The following is a 17,325-nucleotide window of genomic DNA, read 5'->3' on the forward strand; positions in this document are numbered from 1 at the left end:
AATAACAATGAGGATGGAAAAAGAAGTGGATAGAACAGATGATGCAGGGGCGCCTGGGTGGCTCAGTGGATTAAGCCGCTGCCTTCGGCTCAGGTCATGATCTCAGGGTCCTGGGATCAAGCCCTGAATCAGGCTCTCTGCTCAGTGGGGAGCCTGCTTCCCCCTCTCTCTCTGCCTGCCTCTCTGCCTACTTGTGATCTCTCTTTCTGTCAAATAAATAAATAAAATCTTAAAAAAAAAAAAAACAGGTGATGCAGAAGATAAAATCATGGAAAATAATGAAGCCAAGAAGAGGGAAAGAAAACTATTAGATCGCAAATATAGACTTAGGGAACTCAGCAGTTTCACAAAGCACAGTAATGTCTATATCATAGGAGTCCCAGAAGAAGGGGGGGGGGAAGGGGCAGAAGGTTTATTTGAACAAATTCTAGCTGAGAATGTCAGTAATCTAGGGAAGCAAACAGGCATTCACATCCAAGAGGCACAGAGATTTCCCCTCAAAATCAACATAAAAAGGTCAATACCAAGACCTATCATAGTGAAATTTGCAAAATACAAAGATAAAGAGAGAATTCCGTAAGCAGCTAGGGACAAAAGGTCCGCAACCTACAAGGACTGACACATAAGGTTAGCAGCAGAGCTGTCCACAGGAACTTGGCAGGCCGGAAGAGAATTGCTGGATATATTCAACATGCTGAATGGAGAAAGTATACAGCCAAGAATACTTTATCCAGCAAGGCTGTCATTCAGAATAAATGGAGAAATAGAGTTTTCCAAAACAAGCAAAAAACAAAGGAGTTCATGAGCACTAAACCAGCCCTGCAAGAAATATTTGACCCTTTGAGCAGGAAAGGGATTAAAACCAACAAAGAATAGAAAGGAACAGAGACAATCTAGAGGAACAGCAACTTTACAGGTAACACAATGGCACTAAATCCGTATCTGTCAATAATTGCTCTGAGTATAAATAGAATAAATCCTCCAATCAAAAGACACAGGGTATCAGAATGGATAAAAAAAAAAAAAGACTTCAATATGCTTCTTACAAGAGACTCATTCTAGACCCAGAGAAAAATGGAAGTATTGATTCAACTGACTGACTTTAGTCTCAGTTATACCTCAGTCAATTGAATATATATGCAGTTACAAAGAAAAATGAAAAACAAAGATACAAAATATTGGACACAGGAGACTAATTTTAGAAGACTAATTTTTTTAGGTCTTCAAGAGCAGCACCCCTTATCAGTCTACTGCCTCACTTTCAATTATTCAATGTTTTGGTTTTTTTTTTAAGATTTTATTTATTTATTTGACGGGGCAGGGGGCAGGGCAGCAGGGAGAGGGAGAAGCAGGCTCCCACTGAGCAGAGAGCCCAGGACCCTGGGATCATGACCTGAGCTGAAGGCAAACACTTAACCATCTGAGCCACCCAGGCACTTCAATTATTCAAGTTTTAACTCACTGGCAGAAAAGGATAATAAAATAAGGGGATCTGATGCAGAATTTTTCATCTATCTAATCAGCAGAGATTCTTTAAATGATCCAATGTTAGCAAGGTTCAAGCAACTCTCCTATCTGGTAGGGGTAGAAGTATAAACTGATATTACCAATTCTAGCAAGCAACCAAGAGTTTTAGTACTTATATCTTTGACCCAGTAATTCCACTCATAGGAATTTAGCTTAAGGAAATAATCAGAAATGCACACAAGTATTTCTATGCATGGATATTTATCACAGCAATATTTGAAAAACTGAAAAATGAATGCAACATAACAAAAGGGAAATGGATAAATTATCCATTTACATGACTGAAAGATATGTAGTCACATTGTTTTCAATGACTACTCACTGACATATTAGTAGATGATATGATGCCCTCTAGAATTTGCTTCAAATAAATAATTCAAGGTGAGGGGGAGTAGGAATATGCAAGAAATGAAATTGGCTGAGTTGAGCAATGTTTAAGCTGATTGATGGGATTCATGGGGGGTTCACTGCAATATTCTGTATAATTCTGTATATGTTTGAAATTTACCATAATAAAATAAAATTTTCCACAAAAAAGTATGAGGAATTTTAGGAAAAAAAACAACACAAAACTGATTTTGCAACATGAATCCAAGTTTATAAAGGTGACATACATAGAAATAACACACCAAAACATTTAAGAGTAATTATTTTTCTGTTATAGGATTTGACTTATTTTTAGCTCTTCCTTTTGTTTTTTTCTGGTAACTCCCAGGTTTTCCCAAATGATCATGGAGTAGTATAATCAAAAAAATACATTATGAAAGCTACTTAGAAAGAAGTTCAATTCAAATGAAAACAGAACAGTCCTAACTCAAAGAAAAAAATATATGGAACTTCACTTAATCAATTAGTTTGATTTTCTGATTGACCTGTCAACCTAACTGACAGTCTTTAGGGGCTCTCCTGCCTCATCTAAAGTCCAAATTCCTCCATACAGAATCCTCTCCATTGGACCCCCAGTCCGCCTTTCCAGTGTCTTTTGTCCCCAGACACTCCTCCAGGTAGCAGTATGAAATGCTCTCAAAAAGGTATCTTCATGTTTGTCACTTAACACACCAGGCTTTGTGAATCCAGTTAGGTATGTACACATGTGCCTCTCCTGTTGGATTATAAACTCTGCAAGACACAGACCACAACCACACCCCCTTCTTCTGTATGCCAGTGCCTAGCGCACTGCCTCATAAGTGTGACCTTAAATCTAATTGGTAACATTCCTACAGTACCACAAATTAAAACTCACAGCACAGATAAAGCACTTTCAAATTTACTTAACCTTTATAAGATATGAACTCTAAATTAACTCCAGAAACTAAAGATTCATTACCAAATACTATTACACCCCTTTAAAAGCCCTACATTAAAGTGATATTAAGGGTAATTTTTTTTTCTTTTTTGACATTTCCAGGACTACTGTTAAAACATTTTTGTAAGTAAAAACTTTTTAACAACCTTAATAAATTTAGTAAGCACCAATTCAGGAATTAAATCTGATTTCAGATCAGATTTCAAACTCAGTGTTATTCTCCAGGGCGGTGCCGTCTTACCTGGCAGCTGTGGCTCTGTGCACGAGTGTCTCCGTCTGCTCTGACAAGTGTGAGGGAAGCAGCAGCTCCACCGGCTGCAGGCACAGTATTCGCGTCTCCAGCTCCGAACGGGAAGCAGAGTCCTGGAAACTGTCAAACACCACCTCACCTGTGGCAGGCTGCACTCCCTGAAAGCAAAACACTATGTCACAAAATGTGTTGCCCAATTATAACCCTGACACATTATAAACATGGAAATAGTAAAGAGGATAAACTCTTTAGCTGGTAGTCCATTTCTAAAGCGTTTGAAAACCTGTGTACTTTCCAAGACTCTTACGTAGGAAGTCAGACTCACCAATATATAAGCTATGTTAGATGGGATTTTAGAGACACTCTGAGTTAAGTCTTGGATCCAACAAAACTGACAGAGTGACTCTGACAAGTCCCCAGACCCTCAGTTTCCTCCTCTTGAGGTGAGAATAAACCAGCTTGCTCTAATCTTCAGATTACTGCAAGGGTCAAACTACAAAAGAATCATGAAAGCTTTACAAAGTATACAGTTCTGTACACTTAGCAGTTATCACAACTAAAAGTAATATGTTCCTAGTAATGTGGCCATCAGAGTAGTAGTAAATTTCTACTTCATTATATAAAATCAATGAAAGTATAATTTTTGCAAAAAAGAATACGTGTATGTACACACACACACACACACACACACACACACATATATAAATAAAACAAACTCTGAATCCCAAGTAGCGAATCTATCCAGGGAAATAACCATGAAAACTAAAAGCTACACCCTATCATCCTAAGCCATAGCAAAGATAACCTGGAAAAAATCATGATTTGGAAGAGGCAAAAAGTTAAGGAATCTACGCAAGGCCGCAGGGTGATAAAGTGGTGGAGCCCAAGGTCATGCAGCCTCACTCTTGTCCACTGCTGATGCTTAAGGCAGGCATGGCACTAGTTACAGCTGGCCTTAGCGACACTCATCCCTGCACTCAAACACTGCTGACAGAAAGTCAACCAACACAGCCTCTTAGGAAAACCGCACGGTATTTTCTCGGCAAGTCGTGAACACCCATATACAAAACTCAGCTAGGTACATATTCAGAGGCATGCACAGAAAGGTTTCTAACAGCATTTTATGTACAACCAAAAACTACAAAGAACCCACATGTCCGTTAATAGAAGAATGAATAAAGTATAAAACATACAATGAAATACAACAGAGTAATGACAATGAAAACACTACTATAGTAACACAGGTAAATAAATCTCATATACAAATAGTAGTTTGTAAACAAAAGGAGCAAGATCCAAAAAGATACACACAATATATTTACATTTATATATAGTTTAAGTTGGTAAAACTGGAACTTAAAGAAATTATTATCATAAAAGTCTGGATTAAAATTCCCTCTGCTGGGGGTGCCTGGATGGCTCAGTGGGTTAAGCCTCTGCCTTCGGCTTGGGTCATGATCTCAGGGTCCTGGGATCTAGCCCCACATCGGGCTCTCTGCTCAGCGGGAAGCCTGCTTCCCCCTCTCTCTCTGCCTGCCTCTCTGCCCACTTGAGATCTCTCTCTGTCAAATCAATAAATAAAAATCTTAAAAAAAATAAAATAAAATAAAAAATAAAATTCCCTCTGCTGAAGGGATGGGGCCCTTCGCTACACAGTATTCTATTTTCTGACCTAAGTGTGGCTGTCTCACATTACTATAATTACTACAACTATGTACTCTGTTTTATGATTTTTTTTCTTTTGAATATTTTATAAGTTTTTGAAGTCCCTCATTTTTGGCTCAAGGAACTTCCTTAATTCTAGGCCAGAGGGCTTCTCTAGTGCCCAGATAGCTGGACTATAAGTATATTAGTATACATAAGTAAATTTATCTCCCAATCTACAAATCAAACATTTACAAAAGCTAGCTACAGAAGTTCAAGTAACAAATTTATCAGCCTAATTCCCCTTTGCCTTTTTTAAATCAGAGAAATGGTGTACATTAGAATGCTTGCAACATTTATTATGATGTGATACCTGACACTAAGAAATCCAAAGTCAGTCTGTATAAAGCTGTGCGCTGCCCAAAGTGAAGGTCAAGGGCCCTATTGCAGTAGTACTATCAACATTTAAACCTTTGATTTTACCCTGCCACTATCCAGCAGATAACTCGTAGGTAGTAAAAGAGGAACACGTGACACTCATCACAATACGGACCCAGCAAAGAACAGTCCTGAGGGAATAAAAAAAGATGAGATCCATTGCAGCCACACTGATTTTGAGGAGTGAAGACAAATCCTGAGTGCCATACCCAGCATAAAGTTCAATGCAGGAAGCTGGAGCTCAGGAGAGAGGCGCAGCCTCGACCCAGAGCCTTGATGTCATCAGCCCAAAAGTGGTCACTGAGTTCAAGGATAGGACAACACAGAAGAGGCATTTCTCTCTCACATCCCAATTCATACACAATCATTAACACTGGCAGCAAGCACTAAGGAGGAATTGTATACTATCTGCTCTGTTCTTTAGACTGAGTTGAGGGTAAATATAAAATAGCACGTTTTACATGTTAAAGCTTAAAAACAAATAATCTTACTGTTTGTAAATAGATCCAATTTGCCTGTGGCTACATAAAAAGTACTTCTCAAGGGTAAGAAAAAAAAATCATTTAGAGCCACCCAACAGTAATGCTAACTCCCTGAAACAAAGGTTTATTGGCTAAGCAAACGTCAAGTTAGCAAAGAGTTATCCAACCAGAATAAGGTATTAAAAAGTACTTTGGAGACATCTGGGTTGTAAGAATTTTTGTTGATATTACAGCTGACTGTAAAAGTTAGAAAAAACAAAAAGAATGAGTTACTACTTAGGCAAGGAGTCCTACTTTGGCTTCACCTACAACAGAACATGGGAGTAACAGCTCTGAAGGGCATTAAAAAGTTTAAGGTTCTGAGCAGAGTTCAGGTAGGTCTGTAAATGGGCAAATTTATTCACAAATTGCTAGAGGGAAAAAATCAATAAAACTATGATTCACAAATTATATTTCTCTAGAAGAATGACAATAAGTACTCTTAATGTTAATTAAACATGGAGTTTTGTATTCACCAAGAATCATTTCCCCCAACTATTCCCTTTCCTCCAAATCGACATACAACAATCCCATCACTATTTCAATTTTAAAACCCTAGAGGAAATTTATAAAACCCTTTACTACCATGCCATGTGTCGGCTTAGTGTTTTCTTCTGCTCTATCTTATCCATACCCCATGCCCATCACTGTGTCCCTCCTGAACCCAAACTCCTAGAGCACATGGACAGAAACTACCTGGATGTCTCCAGAGCGCAGAGTGCCAAGTAGCCACATGAGAAAATCTTAACTAGTGATTTAACATATAAAATTATAAGGAAAATGTCTTCATAGTACACCTACTTGAGGGCACATTTCATCAGACAGTCTCACTGTAAGCCATACATGAGTACTCACAGAGACACATACCAAGAACATCTATCATTCGTCCTTACCTACAAAGTACTTACCACGATTCCAATAAAAATGTTCCCTTTTTTTCTGTCCTTTACATTTTCCTTATTTTCACAGATACACAAAAGAAAGCTGGTAGAAGTATCAGTGATTATCTCATCGACATTTACAGCATCATCCAGCTTGACTAAAGGGTTCACATGTAATAATCATTAAAGAAAATTATATGCCACATTCCCATTATCTGCTTTCTCCTTTAAAATAATGGTTCACTTTCCCAGACATTTTTGCTCTGTGCAAAATCTTCCATACAGCCTTCATTCTTCTGATTTACTCTGATCATAGTTACAGGCCTTATCTTCTCTAAGATAAGAGGCTTGTAAGGAAAGACAACTACTGTCTTCTCACCTCCCAAAAGGCCTACGAGAGTACCCTCATGGAAGCTGAAATCATAATCTGCTTTTTTACTTGAATAATGCTAAGACCTGAATCCTTAACAATCCCATAATGCTTAATTCCACAAGTCAAAGCATGAATACACTAAAATAGTGTAAATTACTTTCCTCCTTTAAAGTGCCTAAAGCTCTCAGAAAAAGCAATCGAATTTTTAAAAGACATGAAAAAAGAAAACCAAAGAAGAAAAGAGAAACATAATGTGTGTATGCATGTATGTATATGCAATGAGTCCGTTAATTAACTTCTCAGGGATAAATGCTGATTTGGGTCATTTTCAGAAGTCAATCTGAAAACAACCAACTGTGACATCAGCAGGTAGGAGCTGTAGCAACAGCAAAAGAGAAGCAGGGAGGTGTACTGTTTTAGGAGCAGACTTCAATAAGACTCAAGTTGAGCAAAAGAAGCGATAAAATTATCAGGTTATTACAGCCTGATCAGCTTAGAACCACAGAGAACTGTTAACAGTTTGGGGTCTACGCAGTAATAGCTCTTTCTATCCATGATATTAATGGAACAAAATAGTCTTTGTAATTTTGGTAGAAGCTAAGCAAGTCTCTTAATAGGCAGGTTTGTAAAAAACCATAAAAGAAATACTGCTTTCACACAGTAACTTCTAAGACTTATTCTCTATATTTTTATCGAGACCTGATCCCATCACATAGGAAACACATTTTAAAATGCATCTTTGTCCCATTTCATATACAGTTATTTGGTTTATTTTTATTTTTTATTTTTTTAGAGGTGATGAGGAGCAGAAACAAATGGAGAGAAAGAATCTGAAGGAGGCTCCACAGCCAGCAGTCGGCCTGATGAAGGGCTCGATCTCACAACCCTGAGATCATGAGCCTAAATCAAGAGTCAAACACTTAAACGACTAAGCCACACAGGTGCCTCTGGTTTCTAAAAAATAGAGTTTTACATTTTGCCATTAGAATCATTTTGCTTCATGTAATTCATTTGAATTTATGAACGACCATAAAATTGGGGGGGGGGGCAATCACCGTGCACACTGAGGATTCTTACAAAGTGAGAAAGCTTCACCTACAATCAAAAATAACAAAATTTGGGGGGCACCTGGGTGGCACAGTCAGTTAAGCATCCAACTCTTGGTCGGTCACGATCCAGCTCAGGTCACGATCTCAGGGTCATGAGACCGAGCCCCACATTGCGCTCCCTGCTTAGCACGTAGTCTGCTTAAGATTCCCTCTCTCCTGTCACTCCCCCCAGCACTCTTTCTAAAAAAAGTAAAAAATAAATAAAATAAAACTTTTATGAAGCTCATAATTAGTGAGGATGGCCCACCTATTATCCTTTATAGGCAGTCAAATCTGTGCTAACTTTGTAGTATTCTTCTCACATTCTGAAGTTAATAAGCTGTCTTGTTAGGTCTTACCTCAGGAAGATTCAGAGGAGCCTATAGGCCCTAAGCACCTAACCAGGGAAGGGATGTCTAGGGAAGGTGCAGCTCAAATCAGCTACCAACCTGCTATCACCAGGCTCTCTTCTTTTGTTCTTAAAGTAAGACTCTCTTTTCACAACTGCCATTTGAAAATGCTTGTTCCCAACCCCTACCAACTCTCCCTGTTCACTAACACACTAATCAAATGGCAAGGTAACTAGAATGCCTCATCTCATCAGAATAGTTCAAGAACAGTTCAATAAAAATGTTATTTAAAACAAAGACTTTGGGGATGGCAGGCGGAGGGATGGGGTGGCTGGGTGATGGACACTGGGGAGGGTATGTGCTATGGTGAGTGCTGTGAAATGTGTAAGCCTGATGATTCACAGACCTGTACCCCTGAGGCAAATAATACATTATATGTTAATAAATAAAATAAATAAATAAATAAATAAATAAATAAATAAAAACATAGACTCTGTAACAGTTACGAGAAAAACTACTCAAAAAGGATATCTTCTCCAATGAGTGTAGATTTCGTATAAAGAGCAGTCAGTTTCCGGGAAAACAGTGAACTTCTGTTGTCCCCGACCGCCTTTAATGCTGCAGTTTCCGTCTGCTTCACAACTCCCACCTTCAATAAAAATAAACACTGAATATCAAACCTGATGGAAATTGTTTTAAAGAAACAGATTTGTAGACTTCAAAAGGTTAATTCTGAAACATGTAAAATAACCACATTTGTCCACAATGTCCAGATGCAGGGCTTTAGTAATAAGCACCACAAGAGTTTGCAAGTGTGGATAAGTCACTAAGAAACAGTCTCTATCACAGAGGTTTTTTAAATTTACCTTAAAATTCTAGTACATTAGAAACTGATGAAGATATACCACCATTAATTGTGACACAATTTCATTTCCCAAATGCCGAATTCCAATTACAATCTACCACCTTACAGAACATGATTTCACTCTCTGGAAGGGATTCCAATCCCGTTTGTGCAAGCCAAAGCCAAAGCCAAAGCTGACCTTATATCCCTTTGCCACGAGGCGGCGTACATGAACAAACAGTCTGTGAGTAGGTATGCTTGCTGTCATGAAGTTGTGATCTAAATGACAATAAATATTGAGCTCCCGGGCTGCAATCTAAAAAATTTAAAAAGAGAGTTATCAGTAAATTTCTCTTTCAAGAGTCCCTGTGTGGTGTTTGCTCACTTTGCTAAAAATCCATCAAGGTATACACCTACGATCTGCACACTTCTCTATCTGTGTGGTATATACCAATAAAAAGTTTAGAAGACATTTCCCATATAGAAGCCTATGGTTTAATAGATTTTTGGCAGTTCCCAAAGCCTAACCTCAGGGCCAACATCTGTACCTATAAATGACAGGGAAAAACAGGACAAGTCTTCTATGCCCCTAGATCTAGCAAAACCTTAAAGTACTGAGCTCTCCCTGCACAAGGACTAGTCAATTCACAGAGTGTGAGACTCTAAGAGAAAGAATTTGCAACAAAGCAACCAAACACTGAAAATGAGGACCTTACATAAATTCTGAAGCTACTTGGACAGACGGCATCTTTGAGGAAGTGAGAAGAGAACCACCTGGTCTGGTTAGCTAATGTACGATACATAATAAAGGATAGGAATGCAGAACCAAGCACCACCACCTGACTCCCCACTACCTTCTAGAAAGCTCAGAAGCTCAGATATTGACCACTGGAGTCATGGAACTCTCATTCCAACATTGTCACTCCCCTGCCCCACCCAACTCTGAACTGTATTAGTTCCTCACTGCAGGGCCAGAAGACATTAGCCTTTACTGTGGTAAGGCTGAACTTACCACTTGACCTGGAAAGAAGGGCAGAGAATGACATTTTCTTTCACCCCTTTACCTATACAATGCCAACTATGTATCTGTCCCTGTCCTCAGGGAACACGCTGTCCCCGTTCTCAGTTAGACTCTGCTTCAAAGTCTAACTTCATAACAGCAAACAGCCACCTCAACTAAAGACCACCGCTTTCAGACCCACAACAGGATTTTAAAAACTGGAAGAAAAGTTGGCTAAGTCTTCACTTCCTGTCCATGAGACAGACGTTGGCTGTGACACCTCATCGCTCTCCCATAATGTCTGATATCTGATACAGATCTGAAGTTGTGGAATCATCACAACCATGCCTGACTCCAACAGACCATCATCAGCAATGCTTTCCTTAAACTTGCCCACAAAATGCTCAAATTCACTTCTAACCTTAACTTCGGCCTACTTCAAATCCTCAAAATTAAATACAGAATCAACTTGGACTAACAGAGCAAGATGACTGACCTAAAAAGAAACTATAAGACTTCAAACACCTTCTGCAGGTGCCTGGCACTTAATGTGCTCTTCCCCTGAGACATAACCACGTTCCAGGCTATCAAAATTTTTAAGAGTAAATGGGCCGGGGGCGCCTGGGTGGCCCAGTGGGTTAAAGCCTCTGCCTTTGGTTCGGGTCATGATCCCAGGGTCCTGGGATCGAACCCCGCATCAGGCTCTCTGCTTAGCAGGGAGCCTGCTTCCTCCTCTCTCTCTGCCTGCCTCTCTGCCTACTTGTGATCTCTGTCAAATAAATAAACAAAAACTTAAAAAAAAAAAAAAAAGAGTAAACGGGCCATCTCAAAATGTTTTCTTGCTTGAGTCTGCATCAGGAAACATTAAATACTCACAGGACTATGGTTCATTCACTATCTGATTCATCCAATCACCTCACAGTGGATGGAAATTATTGGACGAGCACATGGAGAAAAGGCATAAAATTTCAAAAAGGGTCCCTTTGGTCCTCCCCCACTGGCCTAGAACTCCCCCAAGTTCACCTGTGTTTATTTTCAGTTTTGACTTTGACAGTATTTTAAAAGGCAACTGATCACACTGGCTCTCTTACAAAGTCAGAAAATGAAACAAAAATATCAGAAAATACTTAAGGCTGTACAAGAAAAACATGAAAGAGCATTTGAAAAAAATAACTTACCTCTGCATCTTCCCCAAAGAATCTATATTTATATCCACATTCCACACACAAAATTGCATCTTTCTGCTGTTGTTTCAGTTCTATGTATTGTAATTCTAAAGGTGTGTAAATGCTTTTTGACCGTTTGTTAGATGGCTTAGGATCAGAAGTTTTCAGTGAATTGTCATTACCCGTGTGTAATGATCCAAAAGGACTGAGATCAGAAAGCGTCTTATCCTGGCAATGGAAAGATTTTTACAGTTTAGAAAGTATTAACCATAATAATAGTTTTCAGAAAGACCGAGAATGCAAATTTGGTGCAAACCTAACAACTGGTGAATCTAAGTTAAAGTTTACAGGAGTGCGCAGTATATTCAGATAAACTTTTTCACAGGTTTGAAATTTTTTTTCAGAGTAAGAGACTTAAAAAAAAAAAAAAAAAAAAACTAAACTACTGCATATTTAAGCAAATTTTAAAAACCTAAACATTTTAAAGTTCTATACACCTCTTTTTAAATTTTATTTCATTAAATCTATCATAATTAACATTTTTCTTTTCCTTACTTATTCCTAGATGTGTAAGGCACAAAAAGTGAGGAGGGATGAATGTCTCTCAACAGTCGGTAAACCACCTTCAATAAGCATACCATCAGCTAAAGAATGTTTCAAATTTCCAAGCACAGGCCAAAAGATAGTACATTCCATAAATCTTGACCACAAGAAAGAAGCATGATTTTGTTTTTTTGGTAAAGAGATATGACAGAGAGCTTTTGGGAAGTATAAAGCATGGTCACTTTCAACATCTGTATTCCTGCTAGCCTTCCCTTCACGTGTGAAAACCATTAACTAACTCTAACTAACTTTAGAGCTTAGGGCAAATTCCTTGCTTCTTATAAATAAATACAAAAGGTAAAATGAGACAAATTTGTAAGCTAAATCTGACTTCTGGCTGTCACTGTATCACTGCTATCATCTAAAAATTTATCAGCTACGCCTGGAATTAAAAACATGGCCTAAAAGGGGCACCTGGGTGGCTTAGTCAGTTAAGCACCTGCCGAAAGCTCAGGTCATGATCCCAGGGTCCTGGGATAGAGCCCGAGTGGAGCTCCTTGATCCACAGGGAGTCTGCTTCTCCCTCTCTCTTTGCCTTAACCCCACCCATTTGTGCTCTCTGGCTTGCTCTATCAAACAAAATATAAAATCTTAAAAAAAAAATTATATATATATATATATATATATATATATATGGCATAAAAGACTAGCGTCTGGCTGGCTCAGTCAGAAAACTATGCAACTCTTGGTCTCATGATCATGGGTTTGAACACCACGCTGAGTGTAGAGATTACTAAAAAAATAAATAAATATTCTTTAAGAGACTAATTATCAGGGCACCTGGGTGGCTCTGTTGGTTAAGTGTCTGACTCTTGATTTTGGCTCAGGTCATGATCTCAGGGTCTGGGATGGAGCCCTGCCCAGAACAGGAAGTCTGCTTCAGATTCACTCTTTGCCTCTCCCTCTGCCCCCTCCTCACTGACTCAAACAAATAAATCTTAAAAAATAATAGTAATAAAGACTGGTGATCAGCAGGGGAAGGGAAGAGAAAAAAAGAAATGCCCTATATGGCCAAGTGAGAGGACCTTGTTCCAAGAGAAAGTCCAGCAACATGTACTTTACAGCTGCATTTAAAAATGTGGCTTAGCTGAAATAGGAGGCAGAGATGTAAATTATCTGAATAGTGCAGCCCAGCAAAACTCCAAATCTCAGCAGTGAGGTGGGGAAGTGTGGGGAGGTGTGGCAACAGAAGAGTAGGTCAATATATCAGAAAGAGAATGCATTTACTTTTAACTTTGATGGATTCTCTCATTTGTTTCCATGACTTTTATGTAAAATCCAGGAATACTACATATTGTAACACCTAATCCATACTTGAAGAAAATATATTTCCTAGGGAAAAAAAGTTCTTAACTTTATGCTTTATTCACATATGGAATGAGAATAGGCATGGAGAAAAAAACTTTTATACTAAGAAGTCAATCTGAATACTTGAGTATTAAGCAACTTTTTTTTTTTTAACCATTTGGGTGGAAATACTTCCCAGAATGTTAAAATGGGAATTTCAAAACCTAACAAGACTTATGGGGTTGTGGACTCCCACACTAATGGTCCTAGCCCCTAAACCCTGGCCATTTAACTTCACTTAGAAGCTTCTACCACTCATCTGTGTCCTTCCATGCCATCAAACAACTATGTCCTACAATGACATCCATGTACTACACTTCTAGGTGTCCCTTCTAACTGGTGACTGCTAATGTGCTATGAATCAGAAATACTAACGTGGTCATTTTACGTATAAAGTAATGGTAAATAAGCTCTAATCAAGCCCTAGAGTAAATTCTCCAATTAATAAAATGAGCTTTAATAGACAACACTTTGATATCTCTATTTTTATGACCACTACACTCAGGTGAACTGCTTCTAAGTATTGAAACAGATTAAAAATAAAACAAAAACATCTTTTTTCCTGATGACCAATGATAAAGCAGTGGATCTCAGCTTGGATGAAGAGGGAGTTCATGAACCCAGATGGAAGGATTGTAAACTTCTGAAAATTACGTATAAAATTGTGTTGGTGTGAGTATTTTTCTGAGTAAAGAAGTCATTGCTTTCAGTCCATAGCTTTTTAAGAATCTATAGCTTTTCATTTAAATGACTCAAAGGGGAAAAAAAGGAACTATTTCTTTAATTCAATAGCTCTCAACCACCATGACTACACATTAAAATGAGAACTTTTAAACAATATCCATACTCAGTTCTTAGCAAAGACCAGTATGATTCTGAAGAAAGGTTTTTGTTACCAGTATTTTTTTTAAGTTCTCCAGGTGATTCTCATTTAAAGCTGGACTGAAAACCACTGCTCTGAATTGTGGATGTTAGTGACAGAGCAAAAGTTCAATTCTCTGATTTTGCAATGTTGCAAACATTGATTTATCATTTAACAGTGGAAGTAAAGAGCCATATATATTTGGTTTGCCTTTGAATTTACTTTATATCACCAAGTTTTCAACTAAAAACCCCAAAACCCATATATGTTGCCTAAGATTTTCCATCATGATAACTATAAGGATTAGAAAACTTGTCCTTGTACTCATTATTAAGAATCTCCCCAAGCCGGGGCACCTAGGTGGCTCAGTGGGTTAAAGCCTCTGCCTTCAGCTCAGGTCATGATCCCAGGGTCCTGGGATCGAGCCTCTCTGCTCAGTGGGGAGCCTACTTCCTCCTCTCTTTCTCTCTCTGCCTGCCTCTCCGCCTACTTGTGATCTCTCTCTCTCTCTGTCAAATAAATAAAATCTTAAAAAAAAATTTTTTTTTTTTTAAGAATTTATTTCCCCCCACCCAAGGATTCCTCCCCCCAGGCTTTACATCAAAACCCCTTTGGGGGTTTTTTTTTTTTTTTTTGGGGGGGGGGGTCTGTTTTAATACAAACCAATTCTTCCCTCCTCAATACATAGTAATCAGAATCTCCGCAGTCTTAAAAAATAAATAAGCTATAATGCAAAAGCTCCCAAAGCTAATCTGGATGATTAGCCAAGTTTGGGAACAACTGGCTTGTATGAACCCACAGAAACTTACGGCACTTTGGAACCTACTGATTTGAGTACCTGGATATTCATCTACAGAACACATACCTTTTGACTAATACGAGATTTGGAGTCTTCACAAGAAACTGCCTTCTTTGCACGTAGATGATTGATATCGTCAAAATCAGTACATTTTGGCAGAACTGCCAATCTCTCCTGAAGAGGTTCTGTCTGGACTCTATATCGAGGAGGGGCGGAATCGCAGCAGAATTCTTTCAATTTTTCCAGAGACTTTAAAACATTCTTGGTCCTCAGACATTTCTTTGGCTCTTAGTTAGCAAATCAGAAGAAAATATAACAATAGTATTTTGTTCTCATTATGTCAGTTCATAACCAGGGTATGATGAAGGGGGAGTTCATGAACCCGGATTTTGTGGGAAGGAATGTACGCTTCTGAAAATTACATACAAAACTGTGTTGGTGTGAGTATTTTTCTGAGTAAAGAAGCCACTGCTTCTTTTTAGAGTTGTATTAAAACCTCTTTTTAAAGAGGGAGCTTCTCACTAAAGCAATGAATCTAACTAAAATGTGACAAGGAGATAAACATTTAGGTTTAGGGTAAAGATAGCATACTGAAACATACATGTCATTTCACTTGGTCCTGAAACCCCATTACAAACTACAGTAGGGTTTTGTGTTTTTTTTTTCTTTCTTTCTTTTTTTTTTTTTTTTTTTTAAGATATAAGCACATAAGGACAGAGACTTTTCTCTTTGTGAAGTGACAGGTACAAATAAAAAAAAATCTGAAACGAGAAGGAAAAATAGATGAATAATAACCAATTTAGCATGCCTGAAAGCTAAATACTAAACCACTAGTGAAGAAAACCAAGAACCAATACCATTTGCTACATAAAATGCTTAAGGCTCAGGAATCAGGGCAGCAGTAGCATGTACTAAAGGGAGATTCTAAAATAAAGAAGACTGGTTCAAAGCAAGTTGATCCCTCGACCTCTAGCCTACTCCAAGCTCAAGGGCAGCTGTGCTTCTCCACGTCAGCAGAGAACTGGAGGTTACTCTGGAAGAGGTAGAACAGGCACAGGTGAGATGGGAGAACTGTGCCTGTGCCAGAGGAATAACGGGAAATAGGGGCTTACCGTAGGCTAAGAAACCCAGCCTTTTCCTCATGAGCTCTAGAACACAGGCAGCCAGAGCTCCCCGCTCCAGCCAAGAGCCGGGAAGATTCCAGACCAGGGAAACTGATCAGCTTAATGGGAAAGACTTAGAGATACTGACCCCAGAGTTCTCCAAGGAAGGCAGATCATCACCCTGCCATAACATGCCTACTATCCCACCTCCACAGCTTTACTCATGCTATGCTTTCTCCCTGAAGGCCCTTAACCCCAATTTTCATGTCAAAATGATACTCATCCATTCTTCAAGATCCCTCTCAAAATTACTTTTCCATGAAACTCCTGCTAACTCCCTTAGCTTAAAATCATCTTTTGTCTGTGTTCCTATAATAAGATCACATTTCTCCATAGCACTTATCCCAGGCTGCCAACTGGCAGTTCTTCTTAAGCAAGCAATCCATAAAAGAAAGAAAACTATCATTTACTGTCTACTATCTACTATATGCCAGAATACATTATTTTTCCCTTTAGGGTAATACTACTAGGTAGCCACTTCTAAATATAATGAAAAAGGGACTGCATTTATAACCTCTTACCTTTCCTATTAAAGCAAAACAAAACAAAACAAACAAACAAACAAAAAAAAAAACTCTGAGAGCAAGAATTGTGTTTGGTCCATTCCTATGAGTTTAAAACTTCTCATATTTATATTTAGCTATATATGCTTATTTATATTTAAACCTCTTTTCACAGGTAAATTGTACCTTGTCTTCTACTAATCTTGTAGCTGGAATAATGTATATTTGAATCTCTTTCAAATTACTCTCCACTTTTCAAAATATATACTTGAATCACTCTTCAGAAGTATACTGTAAGTGTGTATATTATACAAGGACTTCCCTCCTATGGATATTAAAAAACCTTCCTGGGATGGGGGTGGTTTTCCAGTCTTGGGGTTGTACTCATAAAAGTCTGAATTTATTTATACAGCATTATGATTGTACTCACTTCAGTAGCACATATACTATTAAGCATTAAGATAGTGAATATTTATATTTATCAAAATACTTCTGAGATAGAGTTCCATATTATGTTTATCTGTAACTCAAATAAGAATATTAATAACATAAAAAGTCAACTCTGCATTCTGACCCATGTAGATTTTATTTATTAAGGAGGGCCAAGTATATAAACCCTGTCTCATTTGCTCTTCCTACAACGTGATGCTGATGCTCCTG

The 17,325-nt window shown here is 38.3% G+C and overlaps 1 protein-coding gene across 3 annotated transcripts in view; it reads right to left on the reverse strand.

Moving 5' to 3' along the window:
• Positions 1-17,325, reverse strand: part of MSH3 (mutS homolog 3) — a 174,280-nt gene that overhangs the window by 152,103 nt on the left and 4,852 nt on the right. For all 3 annotated transcript variants that reach the window (XR_004381402.1, XM_032847505.1, XM_032847514.1), the window contains exons 3-8: positions 15,066-15,286; positions 11,401-11,616; positions 9,422-9,538; positions 8,910-9,027; positions 6,595-6,740; positions 3,075-3,241 (exon numbers count right to left, since the gene is read on the reverse strand). Coding sequence is in view for 2 of the 3 variants with exons in the window: in XM_032847505.1 (XP_032703396.1) it covers positions 3,075-3,241; positions 6,595-6,740; positions 8,910-9,027; positions 9,422-9,538; positions 11,401-11,616; positions 15,066-15,286 (985 nt within the window). In the remaining variant the exon portion in view is untranslated. The remainder of the gene's footprint in view (positions 1-3,074; positions 3,242-6,594; positions 6,741-8,909; positions 9,028-9,421; positions 9,539-11,400; positions 11,617-15,065; positions 15,287-17,325) is intronic.

This window comes from Lontra canadensis, unplaced genomic scaffold, assembly GCF_010015895.1.
Source record: "Lontra canadensis isolate GAN:19392208 unplaced genomic scaffold, GSC_riverotter_1.0 scaffold4, whole genome shotgun sequence".
In the NCBI taxonomy this organism is placed as follows: domain Eukaryota; kingdom Metazoa; phylum Chordata; class Mammalia; order Carnivora; family Mustelidae; genus Lontra; species Lontra canadensis.